At 43.5% G+C, this 26,899-nt stretch overlaps 4 protein-coding genes across 4 annotated transcripts; 1 reads left to right on the forward strand and 3 right to left on the reverse strand. All coding sequences in view use genetic code 11, as the record gives it.

Annotated features, from left to right (window-relative positions):
• Nucleotides 1–26: 26 nt before the first annotated feature.
• On the reverse strand, nt 27–3,812 carry EGR_08885 (Vacuolar protein-sorting-associated protein; the record flags this gene model as incomplete). The annotated part of the gene is made up of 6 exons (XM_024498134.1): nt 27–65; nt 1,067–1,146; nt 1,771–1,919; nt 1,950–2,088; nt 2,125–2,320; nt 3,390–3,812. The coding sequence occupies 6 exons, from the start codon at nt 3,810–3,812 to the stop codon at nt 27–29; spliced, it is 1,026 nt and encodes a 341-aa protein (XP_024347466.1).
• A 1,509-nt stretch (nt 3,813–5,321) lies between these two features.
• EGR_08886 (Charged multivesicular body protein 6) lies at nt 5,322–7,233 on the reverse strand (the record flags this gene model as incomplete). The annotated part of the gene is made up of 4 exons (XM_024498135.1): nt 5,322–5,371; nt 6,015–6,192; nt 6,428–6,668; nt 7,064–7,233. The coding sequence occupies 4 exons, from the start codon at nt 7,231–7,233 to the stop codon at nt 5,322–5,324; spliced, it is 639 nt and encodes a 212-aa protein (XP_024347467.1).
• Nucleotides 7,234–8,917: 1,684 nt separating this feature from the next.
• On the forward strand, nt 8,918–18,531 carry EGR_08887 (Lysine-specific histone demethylase; the record flags this gene model as incomplete). The annotated part of the gene is made up of 18 exons (XM_024498136.1): nt 8,918–9,022; nt 9,331–9,753; nt 10,890–11,436; nt 11,514–11,742; nt 11,932–12,022; nt 12,518–12,750; nt 12,835–12,996; nt 13,094–13,383; nt 13,463–13,704; nt 14,035–14,334; nt 14,429–14,820; nt 15,927–15,972; nt 16,008–16,254; nt 16,298–16,380; nt 16,415–16,500; nt 16,973–17,125; nt 17,269–17,507; nt 18,365–18,531. 18 exons carry the CDS (start codon nt 8,918–8,920, stop codon nt 18,529–18,531), a joined length of 4,035 nt encoding a protein of 1,344 aa, XP_024347468.1.
• A 1,129-nt stretch (nt 18,532–19,660) lies between these two features.
• EGR_08888 (DNA polymerase epsilon subunit 3) lies at nt 19,661–21,900 on the reverse strand (the record flags this gene model as incomplete). Its single annotated transcript, XM_024498137.1, has 3 exons — nt 19,661–19,761; nt 21,213–21,423; nt 21,835–21,900. The coding sequence occupies 3 exons, from the start codon at nt 21,898–21,900 to the stop codon at nt 19,661–19,663; spliced, it is 378 nt and encodes a 125-aa protein (XP_024347469.1).
• Nucleotides 21,901–26,899: the final 4,999 nt, after the last annotated feature.

Raw genomic sequence — 26,899 nt, forward strand, 5'->3', positions numbered from 1 at the left:
ATGCCCCTACGCGATGTTTGGCACACTTAAATAAACAGCGTTTTGAATTTAGATAAATCAAACATCTGAAAAAAATTACAAAGTATTTTTTTGAAAACAAAGTGTGAAAATTGTTGTTAAAAAATTATTATTTTACTGCTTTCATATTTTTGCTATGATTGCCCACAGGGTTTTCAAACCGAACTACGATGTCCTATCAACACAATCAATCATATAAAATTAATCAACCCACTATTTGAAATTAGGCGACACAGTCGCTGTCCGTTACTGATTTCACTACCGTAACACAGCGTGCAACACGGCTTCCTGCACCTCATTTCCAGATTACCCTTGCCAGGCTGGTCATCCGGAAATACACCAACTAGCCGGACTCAGCGTACCACTTCCCGGTCAGATTTATCGCATCAACGCACCTGGACAATTACTATAGCAATCAGCAACGGGAACCACCACGCCTTGATCAATGAAAACTAGTCTGACCAAAAATGGCTTTAACCCTGTGCCTCATAAGTTCAGCTATATGCACCCATCTAGGGACGATTCTATGATAAGACCACCCGTGCCTAGTGGATTCCACAAGCCCTGCAGACTACATTCCAAATCAATCTAAACAACTTTAACGATAGCCAGTTGAATGTCAAAAGCGAGCAAGTCACCCTTCGGACGCCCCCACCTCCATTCTTCACCAGGCTCTAAAAAACACCCGTACCGCAGCGCTCACGCTAAAGCTCCGGGATATCAATTTAGCTTGAAACCGTCAGAAGCAAGACCTAATAGGAATTTCTCCGTAATGGTCCTGGAAACTGAGATGTCTAGAGAAAGTAACTAATTTTTAAATCAGCGATTAAAATTTGGTCACTTACTAGCACCCCTATCACAGATTTAAGACCGATTCATCTCAGCTCGAGACAAGCAAATTTCCAAAGCCATAACTCAGAGGGCAACATACAAATCGAAGTTCAGGAAATGCTACCTATAATAATAAGGGCCTAGGGAACATTAATTCCGAATAGCTGCCAAAAACACAAGACCAAGATTTTTGAACTTCTAAAATCTATATACTTACAACCGGTACAAAAGCAGGGATTCGCTTTCCGTTAACGATTCTAGATGATGCCATATGCAAATGGTGATTGATAAGATCAACTAAAACGAAAGAAAAACGAGGGTGACAAAATATGCCATAGATACGTTAAGGACAAGGCAATCACATAAATCTAGTGAGAGATGCGACCTCAAGTTTGGAACAAATGTCACATATGTGAGACGCACCAGGCCCAAACACAAGTCTGCTTATCTTACACCCAACATACTAATAAAACAGATGAAGAAAAGCTGATGGCCAAATTAGAGATCAAAATACCAGGTTTTTAAAAGCGACTATCCTTTAAGACCGACATCAGTAGACGTTTTAATGAAAAGCGAATCCGAGAAAAAAATTACGTACCGGTGACTAAAACCGAAGCTCTTTTGGCAGATTAACGTGAGCATGGAAGCGTCGCAAGAAAGATACAGCATTATCAGCCTCCTTATCGCCTGAGTCAGGCCCAGACTTGGGACCGATTGGACCGTGTTCACGTTCCCAGAGCATTCGATGCTTCTGTTTCATGAAGGCGTCACGAACATCACTCCAGTAGTAAAGTTCCCCATCTAGGATCAAACAGAGAAAACACTTAAAATAATTTTAATATAAAAATCCACACTCACACACAGGAAACAACTAACTGCGCAACTAAACACCCCAAGGACACTCGATTGTAAGGTACTCACACTTAATGAAAAAGTTTGTAGCGGCCTCTTCGTGATCTTTTACGTAAGGTTTGCAAAAACGATCCATATCTTCGTAATCACGGTCGTACCACTTCCTGCACTCGTTAACGCGTTGGCGAAGAATTCTCACAATGTTTGCATCAACAAGTCTAGGAGGAGTAACAAAACCCAACGCTTACCTGTCGCGATGAAACTGATTATTGGCCTCAGTAATACAGACTCTGTCACCAACTCTGCAACTATCGATTTCAGGGACGCGAGCATATCGCTGATGATAATAATAAAACTTCTTACGCCGAATTCTTTCAACAATTTGCTCTGAGATTAAGGAAATACTTTAAAAGAAACTCTCACCTCTAAATAAGGTCACAGGCTTGTCGATAATGTTTGCAATGAAGGGAAATAAGTATTTCTCAAAACGTGATGGCTTATATGGCTTGAAAAGATCATCGCGTGTGATTTCAAATGAATGATGGTCGTGATTTTCGTGATGATCCTCGCGATGCTCCTCGGCTAGACTCATCTCCAGCGCATAAGCAAAGGCGCCGCCCTTGGAAAACAAGAATATAAACGAAGATGTTAATGGCATTTTAGTTTAAAAAATCACTAATTTTTTTAAACAGACTTTCTAGGTGCTCGTTGCCTTAATTTTGGCGCACTCTCCGTATTAGCGCAGCCTTTGCATTCCCCAGATCGTGTTGAATATAAACACTTCGAGGGTACTACGGGTTTCACATACTCAAAATTTACAAGATATTGCAATAAATGCATTGTTGCACTTAGGCTAAGGTAGGGTAAACCATACTTCCAAACTAGCACTGCCATCTCCCGAAAGCCGAACTCCCTATTGCCAAATTACTTGTCCCATCGTATTCCTGTAGAGGAATCATCAGAAGATTAGCAATGCAGTGTTGAATCCATATCCGACCACAGAAAAACGGCATATTGTGCATGCGGAAACATTCCTCCCTACCAATCTAGTCCCAATTTCATAGTGGTATAAAACGCTGGCCCTACTTATAAACATATCCCCTAAAAACAGAATAACCCCAATACCTGATATCCGCTTTAGGTTGAGGCCAAACGTAAGAACACCCACAGATACGCAAGTCTTTCGATTCTCCTAATTATACAAAAAGTGTGAAGAAAACCGTAGGGCGAAAATCAAAGGTCGGTGCTTGGTAAGGTTCCATGGCTAATGTAACATGTTTAGTCCGCCAAAATAATGAAGTCAGACGATTTGAAAGACAGGAAATATACCAACAAATTACGCGCCACTGGGATAAGGATGAAAGCCCATCTATGATGTCTTTGGTGGGTTCAAAAAGAGATTTCTGTGGAATACAATGCCCCATTCCGTATCATCACGACACAGCATGCCTTCTTGTTCACACAAAAGAAGTCGCTCCCTAGCTAGCACGGGCGCTATCCCCGCTTGTCGCGCTAATTCTCCCGCCGTCAGACCCTTTGAACCGTCAGATGGCAGAAGATCACAGGTCGCCTTCAATGTGGCCTCTTCGGACTCACTCGCAAGCTGCAAAACCTAGTACGAATAAAAATACTACTGACGACAGCAAAACTCAAGGTACTGGAAGAAGTTTATTAGCTAGAGGACGTACTTTAAGACCCGAGGGGAATGTTTTGAGCCGCAAAGGCAGTTTCAACATAGGCATCAGACGTGCAGCCTCAAGAAGATCATTAGGAGCAATCAGCTGAACACCACGAGCACGATTTACGCGGCAATATGCCGTGGTGAGGTCAATACAACCACCACAAACACCCGCTGTACGCTGCTCTAACAGGGGTTGAAGTAGGCGACATATCTGGGACGCCAGCTGCCGATGAAATGATGAAGAATGCGTCGCGATATCAGCGGTATCCTTTTCTTCTGCCACATTGACATCCTCCAGACCCATGCTTAGCATAGCCATTCGAAGCTCTGTCATATCGTTTTCTGCTACCTTTTTACCGCTAGCTTTAGTGGTACGAATTCGTTGGGACAAATTTTTTGACAGAACAACCATCTCTTTCGCATTTTCCATAAGTTTAGACAGATCTGTGAAGGCAGTGGCTATGCTACGATCCGCGGAAACCGTTTGTGCTAGCATAGAGCGTTCGATTCCTGCCACACCGACGTGTCCCGATCCAGGCTTTAAAGCCACTGTCCACACCTTTGCCTAAAAGTGGGACATCACATTCAAAAGGAAAACAGGTTCGGTTCAGCAAGCATGACACTTTTTAATAAAAAACTCACTGCAAGTGTTTCATTCAAGGCAGCGTAGAGTGCATTGTGTCCACCCTGCGTGAACCCGAGGCGAATGTAATCTAATCCAGCTGCCATAGCAACGCGAGAATTTCCACTATCAACGATCCAAGCCACCGACCAGGGAGGTCTCGTAGGCATCGCCTTAACAGCATTCAGGAGTTGAGTTGGAGAAAGCAGTTTCAGCATAATTTTCGGTGTCGCAACAACAGATCCGGAGGCGTGTTGCAGAGTGGCACTGATCACCGCGGCCAGTGGAAGGGACATTGTGGAGTCATCTTGTTGCCAGAGCAACCGATGAGAGGTGAGAGTTAGACGACCCTTATCGAAGTTGGTACGACCGGGTCCGTTGTAGAGGGTAACACCGGATAGTGTTGCAACTGAAGATTCACTATCGGAGAGCTCACTTTCAGCAGTAGTTAAACACCATCGAAAGCGATCCATCTGGAGCGCCGAGCACAAAAAAATGAGTAATCCAACTCACAAGCATATATCCTAAACATATCAGCCTCAAATTTTGAGCGAAACACCACACATCCGCATCTCTACTATGGGCGTTCAAGCCTGACCGAGACTTTTGTATTAGGGGGGTTTAAAAGAGAAGCCAGTGTGGTGGTATTACACGTAGTAATAGGTAGCAATCGGAACCCCAACGCGTGCACTTCGTGGACTGGTTCAGTCCAAACATTGCCTATTAAGATGCCAGGCAGCAGCAGTAGCAGTGAACACGTGTATGTGACAGTTTGATGCGATAAGGAGTCTTGTCATCAGCAGCATAAAACCCGAGGCCACAGATCCCTAATCGTGCCTGTGGATAACTTGGAGCACAGACCAGAACATTCTGGATTGTATTACTATAAGTGACAAAATCAAGGAACGACGTTTCCCTACACAATCAAAATCACGATCGCCACAGTTTCGGCATCAACGACGAAGCGGAGCGGGCTGTCCGTGGCACTAATGAATCCACTTGTGTCAAGACTACGTGGTAGCAAGTAGGATGGAAAATAAATTTCACTTCAACATCTCCAGAAACTGACTGTCGTACCCGGCAAATTCAAGCACTGTTTTGACATGAACGCTACTTGTAGACTCACCTTATATGAATAATGCGTTAATTTTGAAAAAAAAAACCATTACAAACGGCACCACATGCATACATAAAGATTAAAAAGGTGCAAAAGTAGTAGAGAATGTATTCTAGCAGAAGGACAGTGGTGATAGGGACAGTAATGAAAGGTGTTGTACATAAGGGGAGATCTAATTAATATCACAGGTAGAAAGAGGATTAACCGGTTACTAAGGTTGCCTCACGGTGCTTGTGATGATCGGCTGAACCTGAATGAATGAGAAAAAGGAACCATTATATAATATCAGGGCTAAAGAGATGCTGAGAAGGCACACGATGCCGAACGCAATTGCACTGGCGTGCCTTATTAAGGCCACAAAAGATGACTCAAGGAGACGCATTGACGAGGGCGAAAAGCAAAATTAAACCAAACAAACTAAAATTCCAATTTTATCGACTAGACACCAAGTATAAATGATACTGAGGAGCAATACTTCTTCTGCTAGGTTAAAACCTGCGAAGCCCCGCTATGGAAGAGTTCAAGGTGCGTGAAATCGTCAATCATTCATTTCTGAGAACTCCATAGTTACTGCAGACAAAGTGAGGTAAGAGTATGACAAGTTAGCATCAACTTTAGCATTATTAATGACACTTTTGATTCTAGTGCGTCATGGCTGAAGGAGAAGAGTAGTCCTGGAAAACTCCGGGGACTGAGCTTAGAGAAAGATGGAAGTAATGCAATAAAGTGAAAACTGTTTGAGTCTACATTTAATTACAAGTCTTATATTACCGCCTTAGCGTCATGACCCTCTTTCATGTTAAGAACTTCTTAGCTTTTCTGCATGCTAGCAATGACAAGTCCCTCTGCACAGGTTTGCCATTGCGACCACAGAGATGACGCGTTACACTCACTCTGGGGCTTCTTGACCCTGGTAGCATCAGCGGAGGATGCCGATGGACGAGGAACCTCATGGTCTGGTACAGCCGGAAGATCACCAGCGACGTCGCTAGCCAGCAGACGCTCCAATTCTGCCTCAACTTCAACGTCATCGCGAGACGTCAAATTGCCTACTATTAGAGCGCTTAGCTCCTATAGTTGCAAATGATAAAAAACAGTAACTATTGTCAGAACTTAAGTGGTAGTTAACTCACAAACTCAACAGCCCGATAACGTTAAACAAGCTTTCAACATCGATTAATCCCACACGTACTGAACTAGACAACACATTTGACATGTCTTTTAAAAAGAATTAAAGATTGCCACTTAAAATAGGTGCTGAGGAAAAATGGAGTCAGAATAATAAAAGGTAAGCTAATTAACTCACAGATTGGTAGTCCTGAGCCTCCTGAGCATCGCTAAGAATTTTTTCCACATCTTCCAATTTCATGAGGTCGTTCAGTTTCTTCAGCGCCTCGTTACCTTTCCTCAAACTCTCCACAACCTGGACCTGAACCTGCGCAAACTCCAGGTCATTTATGAGACCTTCAACAGTAGTCAAATGCTGTTCTGACTGTTCAAGCAACTTTTCCTGGTATTTCTTCTTTTTAAGCAGTAGCAGCGCTCGTCTTAAAAGAATGAAAATGAGGATCATCTTAAATTATCTGCAGTAGGAAATTAGGATAAAATGTCGTAAAAGAAAATTATAGAACCACAGCAAATAATAGCCGATGGAAAAAAATCCATGAGGAAGGATCTTAAAAAACAAGCCTCCCCGACCGCATAAAACGTGATTCAATTTAAACACTATTGATGACACAAACAGACGACCACAACTAATGGGAATTCTAGAAATAACAAACACAGAGAGGAAATGTCAAGTACGATCGAAAGTGAAGAGAAGTGAAGTCAAAAGGGGGAGGACTTTAGTAACAGAAAAGGTGAGAAAATTAAATACTGCTAAGAAGCAAAGCAAATAGGCGTGGGTAAATTACGAGCATGATAAAAAATCATAGCATCTTACTGTTTTTGTTTGCGAGAAACGAGCTCCTTGATAGTGGCAGTGTCCTTTTCGATAGAACCATTTATCCTACGAGCATAGCGCTTCAATTCATCACGCTGCTGCTTCAGCTGTAAAACCGCCTTATCGTGTTCCGTAACACGAGATTTGTGGCGGCTGAATAGAATACCCATACCTAAAGTGGAGATAGAAGGAAATTTAGGAATTTATTTCCTTAGCTAGTAATGTTTAAGGTAAAAGGCAATGAATAAGATCATAAGGGCGGAAATTGCTTGCTCGAAAAGTCAAAAAGGCTGCAAAAGCCAAAGGTAGCAATAAAATTATTTATATGCGAATTACATCGGCAAAGGAGAACAAAAAAATCACGCTACCGCAAACCAGCTCTCTGATTGGATGTAAGGGAAATCTAATTCATACGTTTATTGTAAAGGAGAACTTAAAGATATCAATCTATGCATTTGCTTTGAAGTAAATTTTGAGGTTTTTATAGGGTCAGTTTTGGCCTTTTAAGGCAACAGTAAAGTGCAGCTATGTGTCCGAAACCGAATATTTACATGGAAGAAATTTAGTGCGAAACCCCTTTTTCTAAATTGTAAAATAAATTGTACTAGAAGATCACTAAACAAGCATTGCATTTTAAAGAAAATGTTGCACTACAAAAAGATTTTTAAGCACATAGAGACTATTCCAGCTGAGTTGGAAATGATCGAAGAAGCACAGTACACACCCACGACTTCTAATTGAGATAAGGTAAGGTATAATACTCAAACAGAACATGTAATTTCAGGGAGTAAAAAGGCTTTAATTATTAGCATAGCAACAAAGTGAGCCCATTCGATGGTGGTGCAGGGACGAAGGAACTAATTAGACCTATTTTCAAACCGAAATATTAAAAGCAATCAAAGCAAAGAATTACCATTATTTGCCAGCCTTCTGCATTTGCCATCAAGACCCAATCAGTGCTTTACGAGAACTTCCCCGATCCAACAGTGCCAGACGTTATATTTTCATGAAGTTGACTGCAGTTTTACTGGTTGCTCACAGCAAGCTTACTGACCATAAGTTCTGTCCTGTACGTGAACTGTATCGAAGAGAAGCATGCACGCAGGTTTTTTAATATTTGTGGCTACTTTCGGTACGGCCAAGCGCAGAAGTAGAGTCATTTAGTGTGAAATAATGTTTAAATATTTTATCTTGAGGATAAAGTTAAGCTTCTATACCTCCTTACAAGGAGTTTCTCACTTCGATATTGCTCACTTAATCCATCTAGGATCAATTTAAATGGTAAGAGGGTGGGAAGCGTGCGGATAATTAATTATTATTTTTTCAACGGATAGAGTAGACAGTCCTGTAACAGAATTTTTTCAAATGGTCCACTGCTTGTGTTACTTTAGCTGCTCGTAGTACAAAATAGGGTAGTAGGGTATAATAGACGCTTTCTGTACAAAAAGTATAATTAAACGCACGTAGGTTACAGCAGAGCCTTATGTGTGCCATTTTAATATCTAACGCTATCTTATCCGTCTGATTAGATTCAGAGTCACTTGCTGCAACGTATTTTTTGCCAAAGAGAATGGTATGCTGTGGTTAATTAGTGTGCAAGTAAAAACTTTCACTGACGGAAAAAAAGGACTTTATTTCTAGCTACATTAACGTCTGAATTTTCCATTTGGTCTGGCTGGATCTGAACAAATTGTACTCGTTCTAGGGCTTACACGTCAACTAAATAAAATGACACGATCTCTTAGGTTAAATTATCACCCTTTGTTTATACTTTTTTGGTCATTTCGCATATTCAATTTGCTCTCCAAGGTCATATTGTCATTCCTGCTTTTGCGGATTTGTGTTCAAATATTCATGCCTAGAGGAAGACCTCGCCGAAATCTTAGAACCAAAACACAATCCGTTCACGCAAATGGTGGGGCTAATGACAACTTGAATACGGAGCTTTCAGAAACAGAGGTGTTTGTTATTCTTTGACGTTAGCACGCAGGTTTCTTCTTCTCTGTAAACTTTTCATCATTGAAATATTCTGTAATGCTTACCTCCCTAGTAACTTTCTGAAAGGCATGTTGTGCATGCGAATTTTCATAGGCTGCATTTGGAACTAATTTGCACGCATCTGTGTATTCGCCCTGTTTTTTATCAGTTTTATTTCGTCACCGGTATTTAAGTCCAGTATTTCAACATTGGTCCTTAATTTGTTCCCATTTTTGACTGATAATTTTGTAACCTAATTTAGATAGCTTTTGCACATTCGTATAAATTAGAATCGCCCTGAAGACAACATTGACGACCCAATTGAGATCCAAACCGCCGACGAGGAAGAAAATTCTTCCTCCGACGAAAACAACTCAGATTCATCTTCATCCGAAATTCCTCGGAAGAGGAAACTTACTGAGGGGAAAATTGATGTCGATGAAGAGCTGGAAAGTGTTGACGACGAGGAGTTGACAGATTCCGACTTGGACGATGAATATTACGTAGAGGGATTGGATGGAGACGATAGTAGTCGAAATGATGTGCCCACAGATTTGCCCTTAAGCTTTTGCGGACCCGCGGAAAAGGCCGCTGAAACATGTCGTCTTCCAGCCCGTCGTATCACTGCTGACGAATCGTCGATGTTTCCGTTTCTGGAAGACGATGAGAATGTAGCTCTTAGGCCGGCCTATCTTATTGCTCGCAATGCAGCTGTACGTTTGACCTTGATTTTTCTAGTGTCCAATTGATGCCTTGTGTTATGTAAAAATCAAATGAGTGTTGCTAGATTTATCCATTCGTTCACTTACGATGCGACTCTCTGCCATTAATCTGTCCGTCTATCATTCTCAGGTCCTTCTCCCTTTTCTTAGTGTATCGACCAATCTATGAATCTTATCGCTTCTTTAGTTCACCCCCTAAGCCTATTTCGGATCCATCCACTCATTTGCGCATTTACCACTCATTCTTCAATCAGTTTTTGGTGCCTCTGTTTATACGAGTCTTATTTACCGATTTCTGACATCCGTCTGGCAGTAATCCTATTGTCCAACCCAGATTCCTTCGCTTATTCATCTGCACTTCAGATTCTAGTATTTGTGATTTATCGTTCTCAACTTAGGTGTTTATCTGATTTGGGTATTCCAAATCTCCGCTGGTATATTACTCTCTAGGCAATTCGATTAGAGTATTGTAGAAAGCATCTGCTCAATCATCCACCTCTGATTCGTCCATCCAATTCCCTGCCTGTTTACTATTTTGTGCCACTGCTTATTTTTTTACACCTCTAGTTTATCTACCTTAAAACTACCCGTTAATTTATCCATTTGACAATCTTGAATCTTTTCATTAGTCACCAAGTCATCAACGTATTGATGACCCCTATTTCGTCTGTTCGCCCACCTATCTGTTTCTGATTCTTTCACGCATCGTTATTCCACTTTTTCTCTATGGATTCATTCATTTGTTCACCCATTTATCACTTTTCGCCTCATCCCATCTATTTTCGTTTGTACCAGTTGTAATGAAAGGACCTTGACTTTTTATCAACAAGTCCTCAGCTTATCATGAATGTCGCTAATCAATACTTGACCCTTCCATTCTCTTCTGAGCCATCCATCCTTTCTGAATTCGTCTTTGATTATTCGTCTTTCTTCTATCTACCCAGTTCTGTTCAAACATACGTCTTTGGTAAACAATAGTGGAACCCCTGTTTTTTACATTAAGTGTAGGAGTTTTTTTGGAATTCACAAAGTGAATTAATGCATTCCAATACCTTCATGAAAACTACCTAGTCATTTGAGGGAGGGGGCAAATTCAAAGCTAGCATCTGCTTCTTCCTTTCTTTCAGTGTCACATGTGGACAGAGGATCCCACGGTGCAGGTGACGACGGATCGCCTAATGGGCTATCTCGTCTCGTCTAGTAATGATCAAGCTGTACTTTGCATGCATGCATCTGGCTTAACCGCCTCTCTACCCACCAGTGAAGATGCTTCTCCTATTACCTCTGTTTGGTCAACTCCAGTAGCGCGGCAAAATTTGGAACGACTCGCCTATCTAGCAGTCCTCTTCCTTGAACGCTATGGCTATATCAATATTGGGGCTTTTAAGCAACTGGCAGCGCCTCTGACGCGAGCTGTAAAACCGGCTTCGGGTGATTCGACCACATCGACGACACGAAGGGGTGCCGATAAGCACGCAGCTAATGCCATGGTACCCCTCAGGGTTATCATTTGTGGTGCTGGAGCAGCTGGGCTCATGGCGGCGCGTCAGTTAGTATATTTCGGTGCTCAGGTCACCGTTTTTGAGGCCAGAGACCGAATTGGTGGCCGGATTTGGACCTACAAACAGGGCAATCAGTTTGCCGACCTCGGTGCAATGATTATAACGGGAATGTGTGCGTTCCCCTTTCTCCCTCTCCCTAATATACCATTAAATGAAGTACCTCCAAGTGGATTGTGTTTTGAATTTTAGCTGGAAACCCGTCTACAATCCTGGCCAAGCAAGGTGGGCTGATGCTGGCTCCAATCAATCCTTGTTGCACGCTTTACACTGCGTCTGGGCGGCCCGTCTCGCAGGAAAAAGATGCTCGGATCGAGAAGGAGTTTAATCGCATCCTAGCAACTGCTGGACACATCGCTGCCAAGGATCCGGAGAATTTGGCAGGGAAGTCGCTTGGTCAGGTCATTGAGGACCTAATTCGGTAGGTTTGTGACATTGCTTTGAACTTTAGGCGAATTGCTTCTAGTCCCTATGCTGCTTTGACAGCTTCCTTTACTCCGAGATAGTTTTACTGAAAACGTTTAAGTAGCATTTATATCAATTGCCATGAACATATTTACGGATTTTGGGGCTTGAAAGCCACAGTTTATTTTTATTTTATTTATTATAGCTTTCAAGAACACCGCATTGTTCCTCTGAAGATCAGTCACAGAAACCTCGTTTCTATTCTTTTGCGTCGGAAGGCCAAAATTTTAAATGAGGTGAACGTTTGAACAGTATTTCATTCAAAGTATAATCACAAAGCCTAAAAATTGCATTATTTTATCATAGATATAATCAGTTTGAATATGAGAGTTTGATTGTTGCTATAGTTCTCATCTGATTGCGGTGATTTCGCGTCGGCCAACGCCAAAGTAGTCCAATGTATTGAAATCGCCTCCAAGAGACAGAAGCAACCAGAATCACATCTTGTGGAATTCACTTCTTAAGGGTGCATATAATTTCTCCTGAGAAATCTAAATTCCAAAACTGCATCTTGTTTATTTTGCACGGGCGGATCTAATGGGTGGATGCATCCACTCCCCTCCAATACAACAGCTATTGACTCATCACTCTCCACCATCTCGACCCTAGCTCAGTTCTTTTGCGTAACCAGAACTTGTACGCCAAACCGAACCCTCATGGTCTTTGTGACAAACGTTGCCTGCATCTTGGCACAGACACCTGTTTATCTCTTTAAATACCAACTTCTCTAGATGGCAGATGCACGAAGAGAAATAAACGAGGCTTACAATGATTGGCAAGCGCTTTGTAAGGAGTCACACGAGACACCATCACCGCCAGCTCCACCATCCTCATTGACAGCGCGGTCAAGGCGTTCTCGCGTCGTCGTGGAGACTGCCTCCACGATTTCCGTTAGTTCGACGAATTCTTCCGCTTCCGCCACGCCTCATGTCGCTTCGCCTACGAAACATGATCCCGATGCGGGGTAAGCTAGAAAAGTACTTGGCGCTTATGGCGTTAGTTTTACGCTATTTCGAGTGCTTTAAAACTTGCCGCTTTCTTCGTCTAGTGAAGTATCCAAGTTGTCGGGTGTAGTGGACGTGCAGGATGAGTATAATCGTCGACGTCAGTTGTCCATGTTACATGCCGCATGGAAACGATTTGATCCGATGCAAGTGGCCCTTACAAAAATTAATCGGCAGCTTGAAGTGCTAGCACAGAATCCACCTCGGTAGGTTTGTATCTTGGGTGATTTTCTTAACGCTCCTCCCAATCGCCTATGTTTTGTTGATTGTCTGACTAACCAATGGAATGCCGTCTCCACTTAGTGACGTCTACCTAACCAGCTCCGAACGAAACCTCATCGATTGGCACCTAGCCAATCTGGAATTTGCCAACGCCACTGAATTACAAAACCTCTCTCTTATTCATTGGGATCAGGACGACGCCTACGAGCTGGGCGGAGATCACTGCATCGTTCAAGGCGGCTTCGGTCAAATAATGGATGTACTCACCAGTTCCTCCGGTGCCTCTGGCACTCTGAGACCCGCTGTAGACAACCCCTGCGGCCAAATTGAGCTTAAATCCTCCATCAAGGAGATATCAATCAGTGATTCCGGTAAAGTTTGTCAAATTCGTTGAGGTATCCCTATTATCTCGACTAAAGGCCAAATATTTTTGTATTTTTGTTTGAAAAGGCGTAAAGGTGTCGTGCTTGAATAAAGCCGTGAGTGAAGACGAGCTCATTTCCCACTATGGGGACGTGGTGCTCTGTGCACTACCCTTGGGTGTTCTGAAGGAGTCTGTCAAGATCTCGAATGCGGAGAAGAAGCTGGAGCAAGCAGACTTGACAACACTCAGCGCACCGTATTTCATTCCTCCCCTTCCACCATGGAAATGCGAGGCAATTGAACGGACTGGCTTTGGCACGCTGAATAAGGTCAGTTTGGATCTGATCTACCGTAGTAGCCTTCATGGTTGACTACTCGATTGGTAAGTAGTATGGTAGAGAAATCTCAAAAGCTTGTTTTATGAGAATAACTTGTTAATGAATGTCTAGAAGGACTAGGAAGTAGAGGTTGTACCGTAAGAGACTGGAAATGATCCGCGTTGTCAAACTTGCGTGGCATTTAGTCGGTGAACGCGGAACTACTGCCACCAATGCGGTGTCTAACATAAGCCAAATAAGTCTGCAAGTAGCCCTATTCCAGGCGTTCGAGATGGTTGGGATAGGCTTTAATACCATTATGGTGGTGTCCACTTTTCATAGTTGGTCCTCTTCTTCAATGATTTCTTTTGGGATCGCAACGAGCGCGTCTTTGGCTACGTTCACGATTCCACTGAACGTCGCGGCGAGCTCTTCCTCTTCTGGTCCATCACTGACCGACCGTGTCTCATCGCTCTCGTTGCTGGCAAGGCAGCAGTCACCTTAGAAACGGAAATTGCTGCCACCGTGGGACCAAAAGGCGATGGTGACACCGCGGCCTACCTCAAACTACCTATTGTCGCTCGTGCTTTGTCCATTCTACGCAAGATCTTTGGTCGACAGCATATGGGCAATGTGCCTGATGTAAGGGCGACTCGAATGACATCAGTAGTAATTTTTTATTCCTTCTCCTGCACACAGTGTTCAATCTTAGGTATTTATTAACTCCGCTTTTCAGCCCATTGGAGCATATGCAACGCGCTGGACATCGGATGAGAATATCCGGGGCTCTTATTCCTACGTAGCAGTGGGATCCAGCGGTGATGACTACGATTTCTTAGCAGCGCCGGCTTCACAAGTGGCACCTACCCTACCATCGAGCCTTAGCGCTCCAGCCGCAGCTACAGGGGGAGAAGAGGGCTCGCCACAAGTCCCACTCAGACTTTTCTTTTGCGGGGAGCACACAAACCGACACTATCCAGCCTCGGTGCAGGGAGCAATCTTCTCGGGGCTGAGGGAGGTTGCCCGCATCGCAAACACTTTTTGTCCGGGCGAGACGCCGATTCGACAGCATGGCTTTGTGTTGAGGCAGGCACCGTCTGTGACGCAGCAGCAGCAGCCAATGACAATGTGATCTGTTAAACTGTATGTGTGCCTGTGCGTGTGTGAATTATTTCTGGGAATTTTGTCTTAATGCATTACAGCTATAGTGATGTTACTGGCGCTGCCTTATTGTTACTCTGTGCCGCGTGTGTTATGTGGACACACAGTAGGGCAAAGATCCGTTTAAAGAGTAGATTTAGAAGGGTTATCACGGGATGGATAAGGGGTAGTAGTTCGCAGAGTTCTCTAGCGAAGGTGTTGGTGGGTGGCTGCGTTTCGGCGCGGCCGTAATTTGCCAGGCCTTGAGCAGCTGGCGTTATACCTTAGCTCAAGTGGCGCAGCTTAAAAGATTAAATTGTTTTGACGGTTAAAGTTGATGTGCCAAGAGTGTACGTGATTGCTCATGACTAGTAGATTCGTTGAAATACATGCAGGGTTTGCATTGATGTGTTAAACAAAAATCCGACTTGCGGGAAAAAACGCGCATCTGGAGGGAATTGGCTTCTACTCTAGTTGTTGAAGAAATGCAGCATTTATGCCAAGATCAAAGAACTCCTACCACTGTTATGACAATTGTTGAGTAGTATCGAATGATCTTTCCATTGAAGACGTAATATCACGTGGAAAATTAAAGTAGTAGCAGATCACCCAACGTCAATGAAAAACAATGCTTACCTTAACGTGAAAAATCGCAAGGGCGGGAACTGAGGTGCAAATACACAAGTATGTCTGGCCATTTTAGCATTGCATTCTTCGTAGCGCCATCCGAATAGACTATAAAAATAACAAAATAGCTATCACCTTCATTTAGCAAAAAATGCTAAAAGTCCCTAAATGCGATATGGTTAAATCAAATAAGGTCGTCGGGAATAAAAAACAGTAGACTCCAACTTCACGCAGAAATCGCTGATGAAACACAGTTTTAATCCCACTGATGAATAAATTTGCCACCTACATGAAAAGGTTGGTTCATACTATCTGGTTTACATAAAAAGCATCGTGATTGCGGTTGTTTATATTTACCGGAATAATCTTAGGAAGCCGGAGCTCCTTTTCTAAGTGGGTACTTGTCTTCTCAGTGCATGTGTCAAAATACGTTTGCGTTAGTGCCGAATGCCAAAAGTCACATCTAGGAAGAGGAAGACAGATGTGTTGCTGTCAGAGAAGTACTGTCGTCGGGTGTGTTCTGCGATATTAATTTTCTAATGTCTTAGCTGGTATCCTGCTCATTCGACGAGACCTTTCTCCAAGAGCCCCAGGGATTTCTTGCCGCAGTTTCGGCCCGTATAAACTGCGAAAATCCGAACAATGGGAAGTCGGCTTTTGCGAAATTGCCTGACTGGGTTGCAAATCCACCGGCTTTAATCCGACCGATTCCTCCAAAATCTCGTGGTTTTGATGGGCCAGTTCCACTTCCTTTCTCCATAACCTGGCAACGGTACACACCTTCTAACGGATCAGGTTTGTGGCATTTTTCAGTAAATGGTTTTTCTCGAATCATAAGATGATTCAGTTCAACTCATGTCAGCTGAAGAACCAGATGTTCTAGTGATTGTTTTGCAGAACCAACTTCGGTCACTTTTGGAAGTAAGATGATGTCATTTTAGTTTCTTTTTATTAGAATGAATCGAAAATCAGCGACTTCTGTGCAACGCTTCGATCTCTACCGCAGCGAAGACGTGTATCCGTTATAATATTTGCTCCAAGGTAGTTTACAAATTGTATCTCGTTCCTACTACAAGTTTTCGATATGTGATTTGAGTTTTAACAATGATCAATCATCTTCATGTTCACGCCACCAGTAGTCTTTTAATGCTATCCACGGGTTCCCACTTGTCTTATTTGCAATATCTCAAAAGTTTTATTTCAACTTGAATTTCTTCCTTCCTAATCAGTGTTCTTGAAGATAAGCATCGCCTAGTTGCTATTCAATATACTTCTTATGGTGCATAAGTTATTTTGATGTACCTTATTTGCCTTTGATTTAGGTTAATTGCTTTTAAAGTTCACATGCCAACTCACGACCTGGTGTAATACGATCTGTTTATGTAGCAGTTACAGTTTATTTGTGAACTATGGGGTCTTACTGGCTGTTGTGCTCATATTTTTTTAATTAATAGTAGCCATTTGTGTCAAAATGTAATCCGCTCTAAATAACTGACCTGTTTCTTGCGATCAGACTCTCATCGACCAAGGATCGCTCTTTTCTCGATCTCCTTACGCGCCTCCAATTTGAGTGTAACTTGACAGGTATTCAACAGGCCTCCACGACGCAAAATCTCGCTGTCCTTGTGGGCAATTACACCAAAGCTATTTGCCAGCGTCCTTTCAAGTACGTTGTTTGCCTGCTTGTTGTATGCTTCAGAAGCGTTTGCTCCCTACTGTTGTTGTTCTGGCAATCCCTATTCTACCGTCCTTTTCGTTCTTAAGTACAGCATCCACTTATACCGTTTCAGTAGAGCTTTTATCCCTTAGAAAGTCGCGACTGGATACTCGACATGGCTTCTCCTTCCTCCCTGCCTCTGCAACAACCGTGGCGGGTGCGGTTGCCGCTCCTCGATTCCCATTGACAACAACGTGTCGAGGCACTGGTTTTAACGAAGAAGATGTGGTTCGTGCGTGGGTTCATCAAACCTGGCTGCGCCAGCTCGCAACGTGGCGAGGAATGACTGGGGAGGTGGTTCACGCTGTTGCAGAGGCCTATCCTACTCCACGTGCACTGTTCAATGCGCTTAATGAATCTACAGGCGGCAAGTCGATTTAGTTTACGTAACATCCCAACTGTGAGTGTGTAATTAGCGCCTAGAGTGGCTAGGTGACTAGAAGCACGCAGGCCCGTGTTGTTATCGCGAAAATCAATCTATGGAGGACTGCAAAAAGTTTTAAACCTCCTCCTAGGCTCTTCCTTCCTTTATCTTCGCTGGTTAACAAGTGATGTGTTTCTTGAAATACCCATTTGTTTACTAGCTAACTAGATAACTCACTTTTAATGGGGACTGTTTGCTTTACGTAAACGATTCACTACCCAACCAACACTTCCGAGGCGTACACCTCTTAATCGCCACAAAACTGCTTACCCTGTGGCGCAATAAAAACGCAGTTGTTTACTGTGATTTATTCACTTGGTGAAGGCGAAGCAGCAGCTACACCTGCGACCCCTCTGCACACCTTTAAGGTCTGCCAAATAATTCTCTCTTGAAACATTTTAAGTTGCTCGATCAGTCCAAAGATAGCCCCCTATTCTTGCAAGTCAACATGAAAAGATTTGTCAGTTGCCGACTCTTCCTTATTTCAGTGACTTGTATTTTTCCATTATCACTCGCGAAACAGTAACGAGAGATTGAAAAAAATGTGTAAGAAAAAGGAATGCAGCTAGGTCGCCTACCTTTAGGAACAAAACGGTTTCCAGAATTGGGATTTGTAGTGACATTCCCTCTTCTAGGCGAGTGATTGTGGACCGTAACGAATAGATTTTGCATTATAAGGAGCTTTCGGTGGTTGATCGATTCCTATTACAATGTTGCAACTTATTCTGTTTGTATTCTTTAATGCCCCTTTTCCTATTGCCTAGGTGATAGCGGTAGTGATTCTGCAGTAGCAGGATTGGCTGAGTTGCCGATCCGTCGAGGTGCTGGCGTCCTGGCAACGGAGACCCGATTGGGAAATGCAATTGCTGCTCGTATTGCCGCGTTTTTTACCTCTACTGACCCTGACCTTCTTGTGGATGGTGCCCCTTGAAAATTATGTAAATAGAATCCATTTAGGTCCTGCAATTGTATTTGTCGTTTTGAATGGGGAAGAGGTTGGTTCGCTTAATTCTGATTTATTAACTTCCTAACACCTGAAGAGGGTTAAAGAGTCATCGACTAACTTGTAAAATTTTATCCCCTTCTATGGTCCCCTTATTGGATACTTAGATATGAGATTTTAGTTGATAGAATATCTTTGAAAGTTAGCACCGAGGGTTGGGAAGCACCTAAAATATCCAACATGAAAACATTTGAGTTGACCAAAATTCAAAGGGTGGGTTATTGTTAGCATGTTCCAATCTTACAAACTATTGACGATTTGCGTATCTTTGCCATTACGTGACGGAATGACCGTAGTCCAGCGTGGCCTCCAAATCCTTGGATTTGGTTGGTTGCCCGTGGGCACAAAAGCGAGTGGTGATTGGTTACTTTTACAACTCATCAGTTTCCAGATCTCTGTACTCACCAAAACCGGATTGCCATCTGCTGAGCTAATCGATCTGACACCTATCCACAAAATGAATCTGCCTCTTATTTCGTAGTTAAAATCCAATCTGTGGACAAACTTTGTCAACTTTTACGAAGAGTTTCGCCTTCAGAACCCTAGAACTCAATCCTTGTCAGCTCTAATCCACCTTGAATACCCAGTTGTCTACTTCTTATGTGATCTCCAAGCACCAAGAAAGGGTGTTATTCAGCACTTGGATAATGCTGGGGATTGCCACAACTCTGAAAAGCGTTCTTCTTTGATTACCCAGTTCCAATGAGAAACTGAAGAGAGACGTGTCCCATCCTCACATTTCGTGTTGGCTTTAGACAATCACTTACTGTATCTACGCCTTCACAAAATCCGGCATTCACCTCGAGTCAAATCTTTGTAAATCCAACGTATATCTGCGTTCAAGCGCAGCAAAACCGGATTAAATTTTCCAAATGACTTTATACGGACAAATCGTAGCCAATACAACAATTTATTGCTTCATAATGTAGCATACAAAAAGCATTTGATCCAATGGCAAAAACGCTTGATTCTTGAGCAACTTCGTTGCTCTGTAAATGCTGGACATTGGGGAAATCGGGATGGGAAAAACATATATCTGCCGGCAGTACTATGAGCATCACATCGCCTCATCCATGTCCTCAACCATGTCTGAAGCCTCGCCAGGAGTCGTGGTGCTTCGTTTCGATGCTTTTTTGGCAGCCGTTGACTCCCGGTAACCTACAAATCAAGACCCTTACATGCACCACTTAATCGCATTTCAGTAGAGGTGGCGATTAACCATTTCCATTTTAAATCAAAGTCAGATCTGTTTAATTATTTATCCGACTCTTCCTCCGACCCCCCATCTATCACTTCCGTTCAACTGCATACTCACTCACAAGTTATCCATTCCTTCAACAATTCAATCGTGCAGCTACCCACACACCGATTGGTTAAATACCTGTTTCGTTCTTCCATTTACTGATGCTGCCATTCAACAATCCGCTCGCGTAGCAACACGCACAAATTCAAACGTTCAAACACTCGTTTCTTCACTCAATCAACTTGCCAACCTTCCAACCAACCAATCGACCAACAATCCACCATATCATTCATTCTCCTTTCATATTCAAACCTTCCGCATACTCATCTACAACCAGTCCTTCTCTTCCAAGCTAGGTGTAAATTCCACTTTCTCCAAATGCATTTCCTTCAAGGATAAAAAAAAACAAAACTATCTCGAGCTACTTCCACATCCAACCAGGCCCCCGATATTCCCCTACTGGATTGTACCGTGATGAATAGAGAGAATTCCAGCCGTAACTAAAGTTTGAAACCCAACAAATTAACGATTCTGTCTAAGGTGAGCCACAAAAGGCAGGCACCGGTACGCACCTTAAAAGTGCAGGTTAGATGGCGACACATTCAGTATGTACAAAAAGCCTTTTCTTGTCACAAGTCAGTTAGGCAGGCAAACAGGCATAAAACGACGCGCATTTCTCGAGGATATGTGAAAGAAGTGCGGCACTGATGCAACTCGTGTGGCACCCATTTATTCTGATGCCTTCGACGACTTTGGCATCGCACCCAGTAGGTATGGGAGAAAATTATTATTATCAGGCCAAGCATAGAGTGATGCGTAGTTCCTCCAGATGAAAAAGAGAATCGTTCTAAGCATGGTGCAATTACCCTCGAGTGACCTGACACCACAATCAAATTGTGATTCCAATCGTTTCGGGTCAGTAGGACTGGCTGCCGTGCCTTCACCAAACGCTTTACCAACCTACAATAAACCTCCACAGCTTCAAAGCCAAACTGATACTCATGAATCAGACAAGCTGCGCTTCATGAGGGTCCAAACATAGCGAGTCCCCAAAGTGAACTGGCCTGGAAAACGTACGTGGGAGCCTATTTATCAGTTCTACAAATAGTTTGCTTCCTCTTTTATTTATTCGGTAGAGCAGCAATTTATGACTCAAATGAAATGACTTTTAAAGCTCTGGGAATATAATACCCCAAAAAACAAATATGCTACTTAGTCAGCACTTCAGTAGACTGTTTGACAGGTTGGTAGATGGACTGATTGGCATACACTTAAAAAACCTTTTTAAACATTTAGTTTAACCTTGCAGTGTGTATCTTTTAAAATATTTAGAAGGGAAAAACAATCAACTAGAAGCTGGACTAACTTTCGAGGAATTGAAGCAGAGGCGACTCAAAGTGCCCGAACTGCATGTCCCGCAGGGCGCCAATGACATCGGAAGCCGCGAGGGTTTTGCGTTTCCCTGCCTCGCAGTGTACACTGGCCATAGAAGTAACGCAGAGCACGAAAGAACTCGCCGCTTTACTCAGAGCGGATCGCGCCTCTCGTGACACCATGACGGAAGCGTCCTCCGGGAACTGATGAAGAGATTAGGCAATTAATTTGATGCACCTATCAATCGACCTGATCTGCTACAGGGTATCCATTCATCAATCAATTCACTCGTACGCCATTTCATTCACCTTTCAGCCTCCTCTTCCACCTGTCCATTCAGCATATCATCCCCTCTCCTCTTCGTCCAATCGTTCATTCACCTGACCACCTAAACCTGCATCCTACCAACTTTTCCATTTCTCATTTATTCATCCATCCAATCATCAATCCTTCAATGGACTCTTTACGCGACTATTCATTCAACTCCCGTGTACACCAGTACTCTGGCGAAGGAAGCCTTCAATCCAGCGGCAAACTACTTCACCCCCTACCAACAATTCGTCCAACTTAGAGGAGGGAACCACCTTCATAGATGGCAAAAGGCAAGAACTCACAGCTTCACGAACAATCCGCATAATCACCGCATTCGGAAGGTAGAGATCGTCCGACTTCTCTGACATGACAACCACTAAACAAGAGACAAATCGAGGCGTATGTTTCATACCGGAGACCATTCCACTGAAAATAGCATTTGCGCTTTCAAGCTCAATACATTCGCAAGCGCTCTCTAGAAAAGTAAGGGTCTCGCCAAAAAATCCTTTATTTTCCAAAAAGCACATTACCAGCCTCATTAATCGGTAAACAGAATGGGTGAACGGGTTAACAAAGGCGCGAGGGGTGTGAGCAAATTGAAAAAGTCAAACACGACGGAAAAAGTAGAGATAGGCATGTTGAAAGGGGGGCGACTCGCTACGGCAGACCTTTTCGTCGTTGAAGATGACCCATTCGTCCTCCTTTTCGCCATCGGAAAGACATGGAGATGGGGCGCAGGCCGGAACAAGGCCGGGAATGCCCTTGCTGAGGGCGGTTCGCTTTATGTGACACACGTAGTGACCCGCCTTTGTTGGAAATTGGAAAATGGGAGGACGGTTAGAGGCCTTTCAGTTATCAATCCATTCCTTATTCGTAATTTATCCAAACGCACACGCTACTATTCAACAGCGATCGTGTTCCATTTGACCATTCATTCTTCTGTAAACTATCCTCCGATCCCTCATCCTTTCACCCCTCTCACAAATAACCCTTTACACGTACACCCGTGGAGACGTCCATCCATTCTTCAAATTCTTCATCACCCATCCTGTTGTCTACTCATTCTATCATAGAAACCAGTACTACAAAGGTGGCCTCTATCCAAGTCTTCCGTCGCTTAATCGACTTGCATTCATGCGTTCATCTGCCTGTCCGTTTCCCAGCTAGTCTCTCCAGTTGGCCATTCTAGTTGCATGACTATCTGACTATCGACAGCACAATCTAACCATTCTACGATCCGCTTCAAATGTTGTGCTTCACCGGAAGTAGCAATTTCAGCACTCAACCGTCCCCATTGTTAGGTATCACAGCGCTCAATGTAATCGCTTTACCTGCTCACCCAAATAGTTGAAAATTGGAAAACAAAGACAGTAACTCACAGCCGTAGACTCTCCCATGTGGCTAATGAAGGCAATGAGCTCATAGCGACTGGGATCACCATTTGACAATGTCTCCTTTGTAATTTTCGACGAGCTTGCTGCAGTGACCGCTGTAGAGTTGCTTTGTTGCATCTGTTGTGCCGAGTTTAACAATACGTCGGGATTCGAAAAGGCCATGTTGATTGCAGCTTCCACATCGTTGCCACACGCTTCCAGCGCTCGTTTTGCCTATTTACGAAAAAGGCACAAATACACTTTTATGGTAAGTAGACAAATTTTCTCGACGTGGTTTGTTTGCGACTTTCAGATGTCCTCCAGTAAACGGACGGAAGGGAAACGCACATATGCTGCTGAAATGGCATAAGTAGTATTGGGCCAGATGGACCTTCGATGCCTCCCATCATTGGACCATTACGCTTCTGCCGTAAAATTTCACTTCAGACTATTTAACTATTAATTTGTAAGTAAATGGAGCCATGCAGCTTGGAGATAGTAGATTATGTTTAATATCAAGCAGCTTCATGGTAGCGAGTCGCCACCTTTCCACCATGCCGACCTCCACTTCTTACATGGCATTCCAACCCCCTCGAATCTCAGCTCACCCATTCATGCCTATTCTGTTCATTGCTTGATGATGCTGCTACCGTGATTTTTGAATAAATTGAGTGTTTTCGTGAGATTCCCACTCTTCTAGATTTCCTAACTGTTGATACGCGCAATGGGCTCGCTGAAGTCGGATTCTAAAGTCTTCTCGCGATGATGGCTAATCGTTATATGATCATCGTCCTTCTCCTGTGACAACGAAATACTATTATGTCGTAATTTCCAGACCCTTGACTGCATTTTTTAATAAACAGGGAGGAAGTTACTCACAAGATCCTCTGTAATACCCATTTCGAGCAGAGTGACGAGGGCACCCGTATCAACGGTAACACTGGAAGCAGTAAAGGGAGAAAGTGTGGAGCCAGGAATGGGGTCATTGAGATCAGGATCGTCCAAATGTTCCATTAGCCAGTTGGACGCTGCCTCTGCGTTTGAGGCTGTTGCTAAACAGGCACGCAGACAGGCGTTGCGTGTGAAGCCCATGCTCTGCAGTTGCCCCACCACGGCCTCGTCTGCTGCCACCGTTGATAGGTAGGACTGTTGGTCGCTGGTTTCACCTGGCAGATGGGGTTGAAGAAAACCAAGTTGAAAAGATCAGAAATCCACAACAGCATGCTATGAATGCGACTCAATAAAAGTTGTTCTTGGCTTTGGTCTGATAAAGAGTGACCCCTGAGATAAGTGTGACAAAACCGCATCACATTTTATCACAGGAAACTAGAAACAAACCAGGAAAACGATAGGGTAATGGAAGAAATTAGATGAAGCAGAGGAGAGAAGCGCCATCACTTTAAATAGCGGGGAATTAAAAGGAACATCGCAAATAAATACTCCTAACGCAAGTAGCCCAGCAAGAACGAATCCAACAGGATCTTCAGGAAACATCACAACCACCAAGTGACAAAAAAACGTCACAAACTCTTCGTTTCTGATTTAAGATTGATTTTAATTAGTTCAGACACTGCTATGAGGACCGACGTAGGAAAACAATCGTCGCTGGTGCCGTGAATGAGGCTCAAAACAAGATGTGACTAATTAAATTTTTCTTTACCTAACTACATGCTTGATTGTAGGAGGCCTTTAATCACTCACAAATTAGTCTTCATAGTAAATGTATGAGAATCAACCAATTCCGCCCCAACTGTTGGCCCTCCAGCCAGCACACTTGTGATGGCATTACACTTAAATTCAACCGCTTTATGCGCTTCCGCAAATAACTCAGATTTCTTTCAACAATAAACATGGGAAATTACGCTAAAAAAGCGCCGTTTGTCCCTTCAGATGATCCTAAACTTACACGAAAGTTAATAGACACAGAAACACCCCTTGAAATCGAGTGAAAATTGACTACTTAAATCAGTTATTAGTAGCATACGTTATTTCTTATTAAAACAGCACATTTCTTGACCAGAGGTTAGACAGCATTGTTAGCATTTGAAAGCAAGCGAAAGAAAATTAGCAGTTCAAAGCCATTAGCAATCTGAGAAACTCTATTGTTACCATGCTACGCAAAGGCGCAATAAGAAATATTAATCATGTTCCCCTTACTAGGCATGGCCACTTCGCCAGGTTGAAGGCCACCGGGAGCACGGAGAGCAGAAAGGTCTAGCCGCCACCCAGGTTGCGGACATCCTTCCACAGCAGAATTCCGATCCAGCTGAATAGCTACATTCAACTTCCGTGGGAGCCAGTTCTCGCTTAGAGTGAATTTAAGCATCTGCACGCAGAGAATGTCGGGGAATGTGACCAAGCGAGAGGAACGAATTGCTGTTGTCCTTTGACAGGGCGGATCAGTAGCTGGAGAAATAAAATCCGGCACTCTCTCCTGCGCTGCCCAACCGGAGAGGCAGGCCTATTCGAATTAAACGACTGATATATGACTTTTGCTAACAGTCACGACCTTCAAGCATCGACCTTGGACCTTACATTACAGTGGTAAAAACGATAAAATTCTTACGTCAATGCCGATTTTTAGGTAGACCGGATCCTCCTTAAAGGGCGCCTTGGTCTTCTCTGCTTCGCTTCTGCGTTTTTCATAAGCATTAACCTCGTCCCTGTTTGTTGCCGCCTCCAGTGGAATCGGCAGGCAGAGAATCGTTTCCACTCGTTCCTTGTATTGAACCTGTCGAACGAGACAGAACTTCGTTTGTTAAATTGTAATGGATGGTTGAAAGCATGAACGAACGGCATGGTCCAGTGGATATTTACAAGGATCAAAGGGGAGAGAGAATACGACAGTTTGATGCGTGGAAAGCAGATTGGATAGGTGAATGGCTAGGACAGCCAAACACATATTTAAATGGAATGGTTGAAGGGATGGAAGAAAGGAGAAATGAATACAAGGATGGTAGCCGGGTGATATAGGGATGGATGGATGACTGGTTGGGAGGAGGGCCAGTTGGTTGTAAAGATGAGTAGGTCGAAGGATGAACAGATGATAGACGATTGGAATGACGGGCGGGTAGGTGAAAGGAGCCAGGATGGATGAGTAGAATGGTCAAGCAGGTAGTTTGAGAGGGAACTGGTTCTTCCTAAATGGGGTAATAGTTGAATAAATCAAAAGGTAAACGAACCTTGCCAGTCAATCCGCATTGAATACGGTCCTCCACAGTGAAGGCAAGCGAATTTAAGGGGGAAGGAAGCCAATCGTGCAGTTTTCACCCACCTCGCGTTCCACAAGATCAAAGAGGTGGACGAGGAACTCCTGCACATCCTGCTGTTGTTTGCTCGCAAACTCTGTGTTCGTACGACCCATTAGGTGACGAAACATGCGTGGACGGATGCCTGTAGTCAATGAGAATCAATTTGGGAAGGATTAATAGACCTCCAGTTCAGGATAGGTGGAATCTTCGATAGACAAATTTGAAACGCATGAAGAGCAGATGAGCAAATGTATGATAGACTGTTTGGAGATGAAAAGATCTAGAATGAATGGATAGATTAATAATCCCACAAGAGATGGGTAAACAGAAAAATTTGCTCCAGTTCAAAAGGTTGTGCGATCATAGCTGCACAAAGTCCAGAGTGGTGGAAAATTAACTCACCGAGTTACCTGTAATGGAAGAAGGAATTGGGGAAGAGTTAATGGATAGACAGGATGGGGACACGGGTGAGTGAATGGATGAGAACGGGATGTCGACTAAATGGCACTACCAGTAGCGAGAACACTGAGAACCTCACCAGGTTGCTTGGGTACCACCTCTCCTCCCTTCATTTCGCCAATCCCTACTGGAGGAAACGAGTAGACACCGGAGCACAGCGCCTGACCCAATTTGCTCATCTGTAGACCGAAGGACTCTACGGCAGCAGTGGCACTTCCATTACGTGCCACTGCGTCCATCGCCGCCTCCACATATCTTCCTAACGCGAGGGCATAGCGCCTGCG

This window comes from Echinococcus granulosus, assembly GCF_000524195.1.
Source record: "Echinococcus granulosus chromosome Unknown EG_S00122, whole genome shotgun sequence".
Taxonomy (NCBI): Eukaryota; Metazoa; Platyhelminthes; class Cestoda; order Cyclophyllidea; family Taeniidae; genus Echinococcus; species Echinococcus granulosus.